This window comes from Thunnus thynnus, chromosome 21 (assembly GCF_963924715.1).
Source record: "Thunnus thynnus chromosome 21, fThuThy2.1, whole genome shotgun sequence".
NCBI classification, from domain to species: Eukaryota; Metazoa; Chordata; class Actinopteri; order Scombriformes; family Scombridae; genus Thunnus; species Thunnus thynnus.
The window spans coordinates 3,084,908-3,102,453 of NC_089537.1; the positions used below are offsets into that span (position 1 = coordinate 3,084,908).

Genomic DNA, 17,546 nt, shown 5'->3' on the forward strand with positions numbered 1-17,546 from the left:
GCCATACCTTGGAATCATTTTTGTTGTTGTTGTTTTTTTAAATAAAATAAAAATGAGAAACGAATTTCACTCGTATTTCCTTAAAATTGATAATTTCATTAATTCAATTTTTATTAATATAGTGCCAAATCATAACAAAAGTTATCTCAGGGCACTTTTCACATAGAGCAGGTCTAGACCGTGCACATGAACGGTAGGGGCAGTATTGGGATGTGACAGGGGTCAGTAGGCATGAAAGCAGTGACAATAATGGCAGAAAGTACACAGGCAAGTATGTGAATAATTATAGTTATGACACAGACGGTTGTCTATGTGAACGTGTGGTTAAAAGACAAGTATATCTCCAGCCATAATTTCTGTTCCCTCAGTGATGTGATGTATCAGAGCGGTCCAATTGGCCGGTAAAAGACTTTGTGAAACTTGCTCTTGTGTATCTTCGCTCATAGCTCCTCAGAGATCTCCTGTTCTCTATAGAAAATGAATGGGATCTGTGGACTTGACATCCATCAATAGATTTGGTGTGTCTGCACCATCATGCCTCTTGTTTCTCACTCCGCCCCTTCAACTCGGTGTGAAGACCTGTCCTCGACTAACAAACTAAGCCACATTCAAAAGAGAAACTGTTATAATCAACACAAATTCATTTATATTCATTCAATACAAAGATGAGATAAAATACTAACATTTCGACCAAAACCCATTTTTAATTTAACCCATGTAAGCCAAAAGAAATCCACACACACACACACACACACATTGACAGGGACAGGGTCATGTGATTTCTTGTAAGTGACAGTACTAAAACTGAAAGTGATCAGTCATTTTAGATGATGGAGCAGAGCAAATAGATAAAAACTGACGTCTGATGCAGGGTGAGTGTTAATAAAACATTTTTATTTCACTGTGAAAGTCGTAAGAGAAGAGTAAGAATGAACTTCTGTGGATATAAAGAGAGGAAAGAAAACAGGGCAATACTAACTTGTTTGTGTGTGTTGCTTCCTGTTTTCTCTGTCGTTACTGTGACTCTATGACTGTTATTATTCTATTTCTGTAGTTTTAGCTGCACAAGAATGTAATGCAGGTAGGAACCTTTTTATTATGTGCTTTGCCTGAGGGACAATAATAGAGTGTGAAAGTAAAACCAAAGAAATGTGTGTGGAGTAAACTCTGATCATATTTTAACCCAGTTTTAAAGGTTTATCAGACTCCTGCAGTTTTGTATGGAAGATTCAAAATAGCTAAATGAAAACAAATTAAAGAAATAAATATGCTGAAATACAGTAAATATTGTTATATGTACTTCCGTAAAATTATGTATGTATTTACTGTGTCCTAATGAAAAGAAAATCAATGGCAAAATGACAATTATTTAGCGTCTTCCATTTCTTTTAAATCAAATCATCATTTTAATTTCTTAACAGCTGCCCTGCACCACCTCATGAAAACTAATAACAGTGCTGTATTCAGTGTTGGCGGGTCTATGCTGCTCTCTGCTGGACAACACTGAAACACCTGAAACCCCTTCACTTGTTTTCTGTGTTGTGGTTTGATTTTAATGTGGCATGGAAATTCATGTCCTGATGAAAAATAATTTATTCATTTAATTAAACTAAAAAAAGCTCAGTAATGTTCTTTTTAATATGACTTTTTAATTAGACAGTTATTATAGGCAATTTTTAACACTGTTAATACTTACCTAAAAGGAAAATACACATTATAATGTTTATTGTGGTGGCAGAGTTTAAAATATGTTTAAAGCCAAAGAGAACTTCCTGTGACATTTCTTTGTGTTCTGAGTTCACGGTCAGGGTTTACTTGTGCTGTTAGTATTACTGTTACTGTTATATCAGTGTTAGTGCTACTTGTATTAATTCTGCTGTTAGTGGTACTAGTATGACTGCAACTGTTGCTGTTACTGCCAGTATTGTTCTTACTGCTACTATTAATATCACTACACAACTGAGGCTGGACATAACGGTACCACAGTGTACACATAGAGTAAGTTGTTTTTGAAAATGTTCACATCTGACATGATAATTTATTTTATGTTTTTATGTTTTCATTAATGTTTGCAGATATTTCTTTTTATCATCATTCTGGACAGACAGGAATTTAAACTTGACTGTCTGAACAGGGAAAGAACAGCTTAAGAATGCAAAACACATGTTGTAGTTCAGATTCAATTATTTGCAAGGTGCCATGATGACAAAGGAGAAGGTTAATATGTTTCTTTGTCAGCATGTGTAATTATTAAACTTGAGGTGATTTACTCATTAGTTATTGTTACTTTACTGTACTTGAGGGTAATTTTGAGTCAGTATTTTCTCCTACTTTATACTTTTAGTCCAATACATTTCTACAAGTAACAATACTGTTACTTTTATTCTCTTGTTTTATCTGTCTTATTCCCTTTTAGCTTCTTTTTATTTCCAACTTTAACACTTTTTAATTGTTTTTATGTCTTTTTACTTGTGTTATTTTTATATTCTGTTTTGATGCCTTTTATGCTCTAGGTAAAGCACTTTGAATTGCCTGGTTGTGGAAATGTGCTATATAAATAAACTTGCCTTGCTTAAATGTAAATACTGACTTTAGGACTTTACCTATAAATCTAAAAAAAAAAGATTTATTTAGAAGAAAATAGTGTACAAAGTAGTCCACATTATCTTCATATGATCAGCTACATGTTTATGTATCAGCCATAATATAATATATAACTGAAACAATCAAGGTAAAAGTTTGGAAAAAAACATTCTCAGGGTGTAACACTCAAAGTGCCAGAACTGTGTAGGTGTGGTTTGACTAGATTTGATTGACAGGGACCTGGCAACATGAACAAACAACCTGACCATTGTCATCACATGTTGATTCAAATACTGCTTAATCCTGATTGGTGGACAGAAACACATGACCCCATATTCATAGTGTGTACAGTGTTTTTTGTTGTTTGGTATTTAAACATGTTTGTGAAAGTACCTTAAAAGTAAGATATCACCTGTAATGAAGGTAAGGCCTTTAGGTGGGTTCAGCATTATCAGTCTTGTAGAGGGGAACCATGTCAAAATTCACACGTGAATTTACATGTGGATGTTTCAGGGTTAATCAGGTTAATTTGGTTAATCAGGTTACTCTGTTCATGACCGACACAAAATAGTTACATTTCTGCAGACCTCAATTTTTTATTATTGTTTTTATTAGAACAAAATAAGTAACTTTTTATATGAAGAAAACAAAAACATCAGGTGATTGGACAACATTGCAACTATATTTATACTCAGTTTAATATACTGAGTCTTTGTGATAAGACCCTTATTTTCAGGAGCTGTCGGTTGACAGCTTTCATACCAGCGTTAATGAACCAAAACACGTAAACACACCAGAGTTCACTGAACCACAACTAACAGGTTAGTTCTGAAAGCAGAAGACTAACTGGACCTTGTGGTGAGATTGCTTTGACAACTATTGTATGAGATTGAACTTTTATTCTCAACATTTAAGGCAGAAAATGTATATTTTAACACGTACATTTCCGTGTACATTCGAAAACTCTCTGACACTTAAATAACTGCAGCCAAACTGGGATTGTTGTCAAACCAGTCAGATCCTGTAGAAAGAATGAGTTTATACTGGCAGACAGACAGAAACACAACTGTTCTCTTATCAATGGTCTCTGATTTTACCAGACAGCCACGATGACGAAGAAGGACCTCCTTGACTTTCTGGAAGATTTAAGTGACAAGGAATTTGAAGACTTCAAGTGGCACCTGAAGGATGAAAAGGTGGGCGACATCCCACCCATCAAAGTGAACAAGCTGTCGGAGGCGAAGATGCGGGATGTGGTGGATCTGATGGTGCAGAAATATAAATTTGCTAGAGCTGTGGACGTGTTCAAAAGTATTTTAGAGAAGATCAGCAGGAATGACCTTGTGGGGAAGTTACCGAACATCAGCTCAGGAGCAGAAGGTCAGTCACAGGAAAAGACAAACATGACATCACATCCAAACAGCAGCTCTGTGAGGAGAAACAGTCCAGACAGTAAGTATTTGGACAGTTACATGTTTTTTTTATTCTTCAGGCTCTGTGCTTCAGCACATTCAATTTAAAATAAAATAATTGATACTACATTAAAGTCTCAGCTTTAATTTGAGTGGGTTTACTTCAACATAGAAAGAACTGTGTAGGAGATAAAGACCTTTTAACACATAGAGTCTAAATTGCAGGGGTTCAGATGTATTGGGCAAGATACACATTAAGTCAGATTAAATGATCATACAACAGCGCAGACATAACTATATGAATCGATGCCCACGGTAAGTAGTATCAAGTTTTTGCTCATGGGGGGAATGTTGGATCTCTGTAAATTAAAGTGTACAGTTTAGACCTGCTGTATATGAAAAGTGTCATGAGATAACTTTTGTTGTGATTTGGTGATATATAAATAAATTGACTTGACTTGAAAGACAACAATAGTACTGCAAAGAAACAAGATGAGACTGCTGTGTTGACAGTCAAATCACTGCCAAAACTGCATGATAGCAGGACAAAAAAGTTGGTCGTGGCTCTACTCTGAAGAGCAAAATGCAACTTTTTGACATAGTGGGACTGTGAGAGTTGAGATTCTTTGACAATACAAAAAATATATGACATATATAAATAATATATGCACAGCCTCAAGCGGGAGGCATTATATCTTGTTTCAGTATTTGTCAACAGGATAAAACACAATAAAGCCCAAGAGCTTATTTCCATTGTGGTCCTTTGGATTCAACGTGCTTCATAGATCTTTAAATCAATTCAAGTTTTACAATCTTTAAAGAAGAGATTAATAAGAGAGTTTGAAAAATTGCATCATTATTTTAGGAAAAACTTATAAAGATGGGGAAATGAACATCATTGATTTTGCAATATGAATGGTTTTACAAATACATTTATAGTTAAATAAAATCATTACAAGTATTATCAAAAAGAGAAACTAATGTGTATAAAGCTGCAATGCTTAGTTGATTAAATGATTGTCAGAAAACTGATCGGCAACTGAGATGAATGATATTGGGATCAGTGATTTTATAGTGATCCTTTGATCAGCCCAAATTACTTCAAGTGCCTCTGGACAGCAGAAGTGTCCCTGTTGGTTCTCCTCTTCACTTTCTCTCTGTAGCTTTAACTCATTTTAGTAAACAGATAAATCACTGGCAGCTATTCAACTTTTACTCTCCTGAGTTGAGTTTACTTTATGCTCTCACTTGTATATCACCATCTGTAATCACTTCCATAACCTTGCAACTAAATGCAGGTTGTTCACAATTCATGCCGAATTAATTATATCTATGTTTTTATATGATTGTAATTCTCAGTCTTTGTAAAGCACAATAGTCAGGCTGACAGCAGCTGCTTTATTTTTGACATCAGTACAGTTTTTAGTCTCAGTAGCACATCTGGTGGGTCAGTGTGGTAATGCAGCAGGGTGTCAGTTTTACACCAGAACTTCCTGTATGAAGGTGTTTCTTTGGTTTGAATCAGTTTCTTATCTTTCTATGATAGGAAATCACAACACATCAAATGGATGAAATGTCCAAAACCATCATCATCATCATTACATGACATCACAACACTGATAGCCATTCCTGCACAACAAGACCAACTATGGAAATGCCCCATCTGAAGCTAAACATGAACTATTTATGTTTTTTGGGTGTGTCCATTTGCAAGCAGTCATGAGGAAGTAGAATTCAGGCAGAGAAGTGCCATACCTATTAAAGGTTTTCCCATAAGTTCAGTTAAAATGGATGAATACCATCATCCATTTTCTTTGAAGATAAGATCAGGAGACACTTTCAGATAAGACAAGATTCTGGGGGCAGTGATTGTGGAATGATTGAAAAAAAAGACAACACTTATAAAATCTGCTTTAAGGAAAAAGAAGGTATGGCATGACACTGGGTTAGATTGAGTTACGTGTAGAATTTACTTTACTTTCAATTTACTTATAAATAATAATACTTTAATACTATAAAGCTCTTAATGGTCTTGGTCTTACCTATTTATAATATTTGCTCTTAGCCTATGACCCTTGAACCCTCAGGGCTTCTGTTAGCGGCCTTTTAATTATCCCTAAAGTCAGCCCATGGTCATAGACCGAGAGCAGAGGAGAGGACAGAAGCAGCAGCAGAATCAAACCAAATGCGATAGGCGCTGTGCTAAGTGTAATAGCAGGGAAAACCCTTCATAACTGTGTTTTGCGCACAGACTGGAAAGTCTCCAGGCGATGATGTTGTTGATGCAGGAGGCTACGTGTGTTGGGTCAATCAGGTGTCATGATAGGCATATGTCTTACCGTCAGGTCAAAAGCAATAAAAGGGAGGAGGGACTGCATGCCTACAGATCTGAATTGATGTTGCTGTTCTGTGTTGTTTTTGTTATGATTTACCTTAATAATTTTGCGTTTTTACACTGGTCTGAGGCCCAAGGCCAATCAGCAGATGAATCCGGCAGGCTCAGTGTTCCCGATGGCCAATCTGGGCCTGTAGAGCCTATTAAAGTGATGGATGTAGTGAAAAGCACTCCACTGATCCAAAGAAGATTTTAAAAGCTTGATTTGTTTATGTCTATTTTTTGATTGATGGATAAGCCACAGTCTATTTTTGCAGCATCTTGCCAATTTATAGTCATATGTGTGTTTGTATGTTTAGTTAAAGGTAATTAATTCAACCAGACAAAAGCTTTTATAGCAACTCACATAAAGTTGTATTTGGTCTTTTTAAGATGTGTCTGAAAAGTTGTGAATTATTATTACAAACTTAGTCTTAATCTTTTTCATTGTATGTATATGATATAAATTATATTATGTTTCTTTCCTCATAGAAAAGACGATTTTTGTCCTGGGAACTGCAGATTATTTGAAGAACAGTCTAATATCTCTCATCCGAGGGAGAGGTGCATTTCCACATGGAGATACTCATGAAAGTCATACACATGAGGTCATATATACCCCAAACTTGTACACAGCAAGTGAGGACATAAAGGAATTATTTTCTTTAAAACACCCTGACATGTGTTTGTTGGTGGTAAAGGATGGGATTTCACCAGAAGAGGTGCAGCAGCAGATAGAAAAGCTGCACAAGACAACTGGGAAACCCAGAGAGGAGTTTATAGTTGTGCTGCCACTCAGCTGTAAAACCAGAGATGATTATCCAGCCAACTACATCCTGGGCGAGTTATTCAACAAACTGGCTGAAGACACACAGATGATGCCACCCAACAAGAGGTAAAAGGTGAAAAATGAAAGATTTGAAAGAGTTGATGTAGATTTAGGATTAGACCTAACTTAATGAACAAATGATTCATACATTATTATTATTATTATTATTGTTAATGTGAATGCTGACAAGCATGTAGACACACTTGTCCTCTCTCATGCAATGTTACTTCCATTGGAATAGGGCTCACAGTTTTTGAGTAAATCGCCCAAAAGCACAGAGAGTGATACTGCATTCTGTCTAATTACTTGTAAGTTTAAAGGTTTATTCTACCCAAATACTGCGTTCTGTCTAACTCCTTATAGGCTTAAAGGTTCATTACACCCAAATACTGCGTTCTGTCTAACTCTTTGGGTCCTATCTTACGCCCGGCACAGAGCTGTGCTAAGCGCAGCACAAGTCTCTTTGCTATTTTAAGACCGACGCAGTTGTCATTTTCCTGTCCAGTGCCCATGTTGTTAAAATAGCAATGGCACTTGCGCCCATCAGAGCACCCATGGGCGTGTTGGTCTAAAAGTAAGGTGTGGTCAGGCGCATTGTTGGCGCTTTGCTATCTTGAGGCAGCACAGAACAATTGCGCTATTGACCAACAAAAACCTGGTCTAAAGTCAATGGTGCAGTGTTTCACTGTTATTTTAAGGGCGCATTATCAAGATAGTAATATGTGCCTACAGACACGGGTGCACAACATACACTCTGCTTGTTACACACACAGGACATGCAGCAGCTCACAAACATGCAAAAGGTAACAAATAAAAGGATTACAATGTGAAAGATTATTATTGTGTATATTAATATATTTTTAAAAATACATGTCATAATGCTTATCAGAATTAACTAATCACAGTAATGAAGGATTACATTGTTTAATTATTTGACCAAATCGTGGCAATACATGTAGGTATTTAAACAGACGGACAACAACGGATCAGACACAGATCAACTTTCCTGCTTCATCAATACATGATGACATGAGGAAATAAATAAGATGAAAACAATGATTAAACTAACAAAGGAAATAAATCTGGACAGCTTCTAGCTGCTGCCAGCAGCAGGATCAGGACCTTGGAGAACTGATCAAGTCCTGATAACTGTGTTGATTTTTAAAAAATTAATGATTTAATTTTTGAACAATATTTAACATATGTTCTTTAACATTTTTGAGAGTACAGTGATCAGGTTGCCATACTTTCAGCAATTAAAACCCTGCTGATTTGACCTGTTACTCCATGACTGAATAAAACGATTTTAAAGAAACCAAAGCTGTAATTTAAGAGAATAAACCTTTTCAAAAACCAAACGAAGATAAATTTGCAACAAATTAATGAACAGGACCTTAAACTGGTGGACAGGGGCTGACCACGGGAGGGTTCAGGTGCAGCAGTGTGCTCATTATGGATCGTGTGCTTTCCCTTTGTGCACGACCAGATCAGTTGCCTCTGCGCTCCTTCTTACTACTTGGCAAATGTGCCGTCATGATAACAATCTACCAAGGTGCAGGCAGCTCTTAAAGGGAATGGGAGATGACACTGTGATTGGTTTATTGCATGTTACGCTGAAAACACACCCATGATTAATTAGGAGACTATGGACAACCCCTTTGAATCATGCGCCTGGTGCATCGACCATTTTTCCGCCGTTAAAATAGCAAAAGTGGATTTGGACACACCCTCAATGCAATTGCGCCATGCGCTTCAGACCGTGCGCTTTAGATCGTTAAAATAGGGCCCTTTATGTTTAAAGGTTCATTCCACCCAAATACTGCGTTCTGTCTAACTACTTATATGCATTTGTTCTTTCAGTCTTTTCAGGCAATTTATATTCCAACTTCCATCTTTTGTGTATTACAGCAGTGTATTTCAACTCTTGGCTTCTTTAGCTAATAAAGGTCAACTTCCAATGTTGCCAGTTTTACATTTCAGCTTCCAGGTTTTTCAGCAGGGCAGTGCAATGCATTTCAGCTTTCAGCTTTTTTAAACAAAATTCATTTCAGATTTCTGCATTTTCAGCAATGTTTTGCAATTCATTTCAGCTGTCAGCATTCACACGCATTTTCCGCAGGAAATGCATTTTCTAGTTATTAACATTATTATTATTATTACACCAAAGATTAACTGGTTACCAACTCAACTTCCTTTCAAATGTGTGTTTGTATGTTTAGTTTATGTTTAGGGTAATTACTTCAACCAGACAAAAGCTTTTATAACAACTCACATAAACTCTTATTTGTCCTTTTTATTTAGGTGTCAGACAAAGCAGAGAGTTCTTCACTGACCCCAAGAAGAGTCTAAAAAGTGAGACCAGAGTGTTCAAGATGTGTCTGAACAATTGTTAATTATTATTACAAACTTCATCTTTTTGTTCAACATCAATGCAGGAAATCATTCTGTGAATCTTGTTCTGCTGGGAATGTGCGGGACTGGAAAGAGTGCGAGTGGAAACACAATCCTCAGAAAGAAACAGTTCTTGTCAAGAGCCAGTTCAGTGCCGGTCACCACAGAGTGGCAGGTGGCAGAAACTGAGATAAACGGTACATGTGTGCGTGTCATTGATACCCCAGACATCTTTGATGATGAAATTGAATCATCAGTTAAGAACCAACATGTGACAAAGTGCAAACAGCTTCTTCAGTCAGAGCCTTGTGTGTTCTTACTTGTGATACATGTTAGCAGGTTCACAGATGGTGAGAGAGACATACTGAGAAAGTTAGAAAAAGCTTTTGGTAGCAGAGCTAAAGAACAAACAGTCATCCTGTTTACCCATGGAGAAGAGCTGCAGCGTGCAGACATGAACTTGGAGGGTTTTTTGCAGAACTGCCAGCCTGAACTCAAGAACATAGTTGATCAGTGTGGTGGAAGGTGTGTTGTTTTTGAGAACAAAACCCCACGTCAACATCAAGTGGAAGAGCTCATGCAGACAGTGATCAGGATGTGAAATAAATATCAGAATCAATAAGTGTGCATGTATCAGACCAGATCAATAAAATGTTGGTTGTGATTTCTTTGTATATAGATATAAACAGGTTAGACTGTAAAATGATTCAACAGCTTGAATTGTCTGATTGTTTAATTTGAAATGATTTGTCAGTTATGAATTTCATGTTTGGTTTTTCTCTCACTTTGCTTCTTAATAATCACTATTTAACCGACTTTATTTTAATGTTATGTTTGTTTAGTTTGTCAAATAAGCCAAATATTTCTCTACTGGTGAAATTGTTCCTTCTTTCTTTGTTAACCTTTGTAAACTGTGATGGAATGAGATAAATAAACATTACATTTACCAATAAAAGCAAGTAGTGTAATACACCCAGTGTCTCTGCAGTGATTTAAGTACTGATCCTCTCTTCCTGCTAACCAATACCCCACACATCTCAGGGCTTAACACATCCTTAGAAAACACTAGAGAAAGAAATAACACAAAGATAAATAAATAACTTTTTACTTCTTTATCTGTGTGACACAATGTAAAATGTAACATGGTTTGTTTCATTTATCCTCCTATTACATTTAGAGTCAAACTGACAGTTTTTATTTTAAGTTTGAGGTTTTTTCTGCAGGAACATGTAAATAGAAAAGGAGGAATTTCATGTTTCCCTCCAAATATGACATGTGGATATTGGACAGTCAATCACAAAATCAATATTACTACAAACCAAAAACAGTCAAAATATTTAATTTAGACCAAAACTGGTCTAAACATTTTCTACAATATAAAGAATAATGTGTCCGTCTCTCCCTCCCATCAGATTTGACCCTGAATCACTCAAGTCTGTTGACATATGGGTCAGTTTAGTAAAAATGTTTCATGTCTAAATGTTTTTTATTTCTCATCCTGTGTGTTTGACTCTGGAACCAAACTTGTGTATCTGTGTGAGGATCAACTGAACCAAACAGTAAACTGTACAATAACAGGTCAAATATCACCATCTACTTGACGTTTGATGTAGACGTTCTTTCTGTTCTGAAGGTGCTCGCTCGCTCTGATTGGACCAGGCTTCAGTTGGACATAAACTTCAGGAAACTATTTCCTTACAAGCTTTTACAACTATTTCCTCTGATTTAGAGGCAAGTTGTCAGTGTTTCTAAATTACATCTTATTTGTTGGAATACTAGAATATATTGAGATTATCACTGTTTTATTTATATATTTACTTTTTAAGACATTTTAATCAACTTGGTATCTGTTTTTAATTCCTGGCAATGGTATATTGATTGTTGTTATTTGAACCATTTAACATTTTCCTTTTTATCATGTATCTGTTTTGCTGATCCTTCATTACTTTGTTCATATTTTATCTTTTTCATTTTGTGTTATATGTTTTCATAACCTTTATGTTTTATGTCCTGTTGATATCTTCGCAGGTTACTCCTGTAAATGACATTTTTAATCTCACTGAGACATTTTTCTGGTTAGATAAAGTTATCATGAGTCCAGAAGGACATTTCATGTTTTATTGTTCATTACAATAAAACAAAATAAAATTTATTACTCTTCATTTATAATAAAAAAGTCAAGTTATGTTTTTGTGGCAGATTGTAAAGTTTGGTTCAGGAGACAAAGTTCTTTGTTTGTAATGTAAGAAACTCTTTTCTTGTCTGACTAATGTCTCACCACTACAGCAGCACGTTTGCTGTCTTATAAGTCTGACTGGACACTTGTGGCACAATAAGTAACATGACTAACTAAGTAACTAACACAAGTGGTTGTTTCAACTGGGGTTGGGTTATATCACACTATAACAATAGTAATAATATAAACTTTCACATGTTGATTGTGAGATTATTGTGTGTTGACTGTGTGTTATATCTGTGTTGATTTATCAGCTTTCCTGACCTTTAACCTCACTGTTGATGTTCAATTTGAGCCTGCTGTGCTACTTCTTTTATTTCTTTCCTTTCTGTCATCATCATTGTTTTCATTTATACTTTTGACGTGAAAGAAGATAAACAAAATGAAGCAGACGTTTACACTTTAAAATTCAAGAGGTGAAAAATAATCAAATAAGAGGAATGAATCTAACTTAACAGCAGAGTTAGTGTTACCAACACGTACAAAATAGATGAACAGGCTACCTGAAAACAGACTTCTGTTAATTGTTTATGGTTTGGCTCCACATTATTTGACAACTTAATGAAACCTAGTTCTGGTTGTGGCCCACACAGAAAGCAATACATCAGCATAAAAATACAGATATCAACTAACTTCTTCCTCATGCGCTTCACATCATGCAGCACAACGTTCTTTGGTAGCAACAACACATTGAGGACAGATTCTGGATCAGGATCAGTTGGGGGTCTGTAGAACAGCAGCACCAGTGCTCGGACCGGGTCAGGAGGAGAGTCTTCATCCTTGACATTACCGAAACCAGAAAACCCTGTGATGTTTATAATGACGTGAGTTTCTGTTATCTGATGAGGAGTAATAAACTCGATGTCCTCATCATCCACATGAGCAACTAACAAGAATTCACATCCACCTGTGGAGCGGATCTCACAGTGTGGGAGATGAAGCTGACACACAGACTGCTGGAGACATTTGATGTCAAACAGGGGTCCTGCAGGCTTCTTGTGATGTTGGGCCAGTAGTCTGCGGTTCCAAGGGACAATCCTGTAAACCACGTCCCCTTCTCCCTCCATGTGAAACACCAGACCTGTCACACTGCACTGGTACAGGCCTGGACGGGACCAGTGGAACCTGTAGGTTTCCTCATTTTCATCAACAGTGATATCAGGCGTAAACTCCTCAAAGCTGTCTCTTAACAACAAGCTTTCAGCTCATGTAAAGGTTTTGATTTTTGCAGAAGATATGTGACTCAGTGATGACATGCTAGAATGAGCCAAGCAGCAGACTTCAGTTCTTCCTTTAAAGGAATCAGAGGATTGACAAAGGTGAGAATCAGCTGTCAGGGAGTTTTCAGGTGGCCCCATTTCTTCTAGGACATTACAGTCGCCTCCTGGCTCACTTTCTGACTGCACAGGAAAAAATGTACAAGCATCTTTTAGGTTTTCTCCAGTGCTGTTGGTGGAGCCCTGGAGAACCATTGGTCTTTCTGGATATACAGAGCCAGCAACAGAAGGGATGATGGAAGTGAAGGGTTGTGCGATATTCTAGATTTACAAGAACTAAGATAATACTGACGATTCAGGCGGGAAGAGGGAGTGGAGAAGAAACAATACTAAAGAATCTGGTGACCCTCTTTCTTAGCAGCTGATCCCAAACACTCTCCTCTGAAAACTTCTCATCTGAAATCGTCTGTTTTTCTGAGATGGAACTTTGACTTCCTTGATTTCTGTATAATGACTCATCTCTGTCTTCATTCAACTCTTCTTCTCCACCTCTGGTGTGTCCCCTGTCTTCATACAACTGTCTGCTTCATACTCAGCAGAGAAGGGAGAAGAAGTTTTTTCCTTTTTGTGTTCCAGCTTCTCTTTATTTTCAACTTGATCTCAAAAAGAAAATTCTTCTTTTTGGCTGCTGTGTTTTTTCATCTGGTCATCCATCCTAAAAAAGCGAACAATGGAAAATTCAAACTCCTTTAAAAGTATAAAGTTGTTGTTGATTCAAAATACAAAAACCATACATTTTATATATGGTGGTTATCATATATAACACCATTGATAATCACATTAAGTCATGTGCACTTTTGAATGCAGGAAGAAGAGAGACAAGTACATGATTGGTAAATAAAGATGAGTCAGCCAACTGAGCAGTGCATGTTGGGAGATGTTTTCCTTGTTTTCAGGCTTTGTGGCTGCATGCAGGTCTGCCTTTGTCTCATGCACATGGAGTACAAGGCCCAACAGAGATATTGATTGTATGAACCTGGATATTCCCAGAAATATCAGTCGCTGTAGTGCAGCTTGATGTCAGTTCTTGGTCTTGTAGGCTTCATCACAGTGCAGCCTGCAGCCTTCTGTACTGCACTGTGCTGATTGGTGTTGGTAGGGTGGGGAAGATGGAAGCCCCCTCAGTTTGATCATCATATTTATGTGTTGATAAAAGTTTTATTGTTCTTATTTTAAAGTGTAATGTTTAATTCACTCTTTAGTACTGTTAACTACGTTTTACTGCGTAAAACTGCTTGTCCATTTCAAAGCGTTATATTATTTATTACTTATTTATTTTTGAATACTGTGTAAATCTGTACTGGTATTGTTTTTGTAAAAAGTGTGTTCCAGTTCTCACCACAAGATGGTGTTACTCCCCTTACTGAGACACTAGACAGAGCCATGAAGAGACCTTTAGAGAGGCAGGCAGGGCACAAAATCAGCACCGTCTACCAGCCAAATGTTAAAATATTAACCAGACAAAAAACAATAATAATCTATTGAGCGGCTGGTAACATTTGAACATTTATGAGCCATTTGGCCACTGGACAAAAAAGTTAATTTTGCACCCTGGGGGCAGCTGCTCAAAGTTAAAAAGGGCACATGGAGCAAGATTTTAAAACACCAACATGATTAATAGCATAACCTGTTGAATTATAGCATCTCACAACAAAACACATCATACTATATCATTGTCTATTTTGTGTGTGTGTGTGTGTGTGTGTGTGTGTGTTCTGTTGGTAACATCACATGGCTGGACGAGGTTCACTGAGAGCTGAGAACCATAATGGCCTATATAGTATAGACCATAAACTATGAGGACTGAAGTTTTGTCATTGTAAGGTTAAATGAATAAAATTAATAAAGTAAAATTAGTCACAAGCAGCACATGGCTGCCATTTCATAATTTATTTTAATTTAGATATTTGTTTCTGCAAAAGTAAGAAAACATCTTAGATCTATATTTAACAGCTCCAAGCAAATATTCATAAATCCTTGGAGGCCGTTTGTTTTATTTCAGAACATGTTTTGGCTGAAATATCTTACTGGATGCTGGATTTTTAATTGATCTAAAAAATGAGATGTCTCTAAATAAAGACTCAACTTTATAGGATTCTTTAATATACATTTTTCCAACCAAACTGAGAACAAAATGAATTGTGATTATTTCACACTGGATGTTTTCTGATATAAACTGTATTTTTCTGCTACTTCTAGTCAGCACGTCATCAAGATGTAAAACAATAAGAAACACAGAGCTGGGATGTGTCATTTTCAGTTTCTTCCAAACATGTTTTTTGTCAGGAATGTGAAAATAGTCTCCCAAGAATTTCAATATTTACACAGAGATTTATTATTTTGTTTGTTTTGCTGACATCTCACATGTTCCAACCTTTTAACAGCTTAAGGAAACATCGTGTTAATAGAGTTATTGAGTGTGTTAGTATCTGTATTAAAGATCTGTAAGTCCTTTTATAACAGGTTTTAATCTTGTGCTTTGACTCCAGTTTGTTAAGATGTCCTTTATTTTACATTTAGATAACAGATTGTAACTTTAAAAATATTTACAGAACAGTAATTCATCTTCATCACCTGATGCCTGGGCTGCTTCTATGTGTTTCTCTTTCCTCCTTTAACTTTTTCTTTAAATCTTGAATCATTTCTTTACTTTCTTCTTGTTTTTCCTTCAACACAATAACATCCTGCGATTCTTCCTCACTTTTGTCTCCTCTCTCCTGATTCCTTCACTCACTCATGGTGTTAATTACATTAATTGAGGACCAACGAGACACAGTGGGAATGCATCACCAGTCAAGTTATCCAAACTATCAGCTACATTAACGTTACTGTGATGTAAAGACAAAAACGGGAGTTTTTAGCGAGATGTCGGGACATTTGAAGCTGTTTTTTAGTTTTTGCATTTTTTTATTTTAACCCAAACCATGATCTTTCCCTAACCCTAACCAAGTGGTCTTTGTGCCTGAACCTAACCAGACCGTAACCACAGTGTTTTCACATCATAAAACATAATTATTGAACTAATGATAGCCAACACTGAAAAGTAGAGATTCAACGTATGAAACATAGACGTTCAACGTATCCGTAGTTCGCAGAAAAGCACAATGCCAACGTTTTATTCTGGCGGTTGGGTTGAGCTAGGACTCTATCATTTCTGTGATGCGGAAAACACAGATGGAGTTGCGAAATTTGATAATAAAAATGGAATAAACTGTAAAGCATGGAATATTGTGGAATTTGCCAAAATGTGGATGAAACGACAAAATCCAAAATGTAACGTTTCAACGGAAATACAGCTTGTCTTTATGGATTTTATTGATGCTGAATTGACAACAAGACTGTCAACACATGACGCCTTTTATATTGTGTTTCCAGAGTTATGTGTTTTTGCAGACATGTAAGGAATTGTCAATATGTCATATTTCTTGAAGGGAGTTTGGCATAATAATTTCCCCAGAGAGCGCAGGGAGCTTCAGTTTAATTCTTCTAATAACTTACTAATAACTTACCAACTTAATAACTTCTAATATGTATATTTTTTTTGTTTTGTCACTATTACAGTAACACTAAGTAACTGCTAAAGTATGATAGGGTTGTCTGACGTTCACTGCTGTTAGTTATTGGTTTGATTAATGGTTTACAGCCTAATAATGTGTGTTTGCATTAATTACTGACAGTGGCAGATTGTACTCAGATTCTAACACAGTATGCAGTAAATAGTCGCCCTTGATGTGCATATTTTTAAACTACTTTCCCAACTAGAGACAATATGTATATGCTAAATGTATTTAAAGAAGCAGCCTTTTCACCACTCAAGCAAATTGTTTTATTGGCATATAAAATTGCCCCCCACCCCTCCGATTTCATCAGGTGGGACAATGATATAGTTTGATGTGGTTTGTTGTAAGATTCAATGTTGGTTTTCCTTCTGTCTTCCCCAATTTTTTGAGTCACCAGCCACCACTGGTATATATATATATATATATATATATATATATATATATATATATATATATATATATATATATATATATATATATATATATATATATATATATATATATATATATATATATATATATGTATGTATGTATGTATATACATATATATACATATACATAAATATGTGTGTGTGTGTGTGTGTGGGCGCGCGCATGTTAAATAAAATATAACAATGTATGACATCCGTACATTGTTGTTATATCATATATATTATTACGTTGTGATTTGAATTAAAAGTAAATATATAAGTTGTCATGGACATTGTTCTGCTCATCTTTCAGAGATCATAAAATACAGCGGTAGGCTGTAACAAAATGATGACAGGTGATGCAGCTCTGCCACATATTTCAAGGATGTCTCATTTTGTTAAATACCTGTTGCCTCGACTCCTCTCTCCTCGTGTTTCCTCCTCGCCTCCTCCGCTCACATCTCAGGTGGGAGG

At 36.2% G+C, this 17,546-nt stretch overlaps 2 protein-coding genes across 4 annotated transcripts in view; both read left to right on the forward strand.

Annotated features, from left to right (window-relative positions):
* The window catches only part of LOC137173649 (GTPase IMAP family member 8-like), a 115,753-nt gene that overhangs the window by 93,708 nt on the left and 4,499 nt on the right, over window positions 1-17,546 (forward strand). The window contains exon 1 of one of the 3 annotated variants that reach the window (XM_067578570.1): window positions 3,608-3,963. The exons of the other annotated variants lie outside the window; for them this stretch is intronic. Coding sequence (XP_067434671.1) covers window positions 3,693-3,963 — 271 coding nt within the window. The 5' untranslated portion in view covers window positions 3,608-3,692. Of the gene's footprint in view, window positions 1-3,607; window positions 3,964-17,546 lie in introns of those variants that run through there. 3 annotated transcript variants of the gene reach the window in all.
* LOC137173779 (GTPase IMAP family member 9-like) lies at window positions 7,050-10,561 on the forward strand. The gene is made up of 2 exons (XM_067578855.1): window positions 7,050-7,264; window positions 9,563-10,561. The coding sequence occupies exons 1-2, from the start codon at window positions 7,050-7,052 to the stop codon at window positions 10,188-10,190; spliced, it is 843 nt and encodes a 280-aa protein (XP_067434956.1). The 3' UTR covers window positions 10,191-10,561.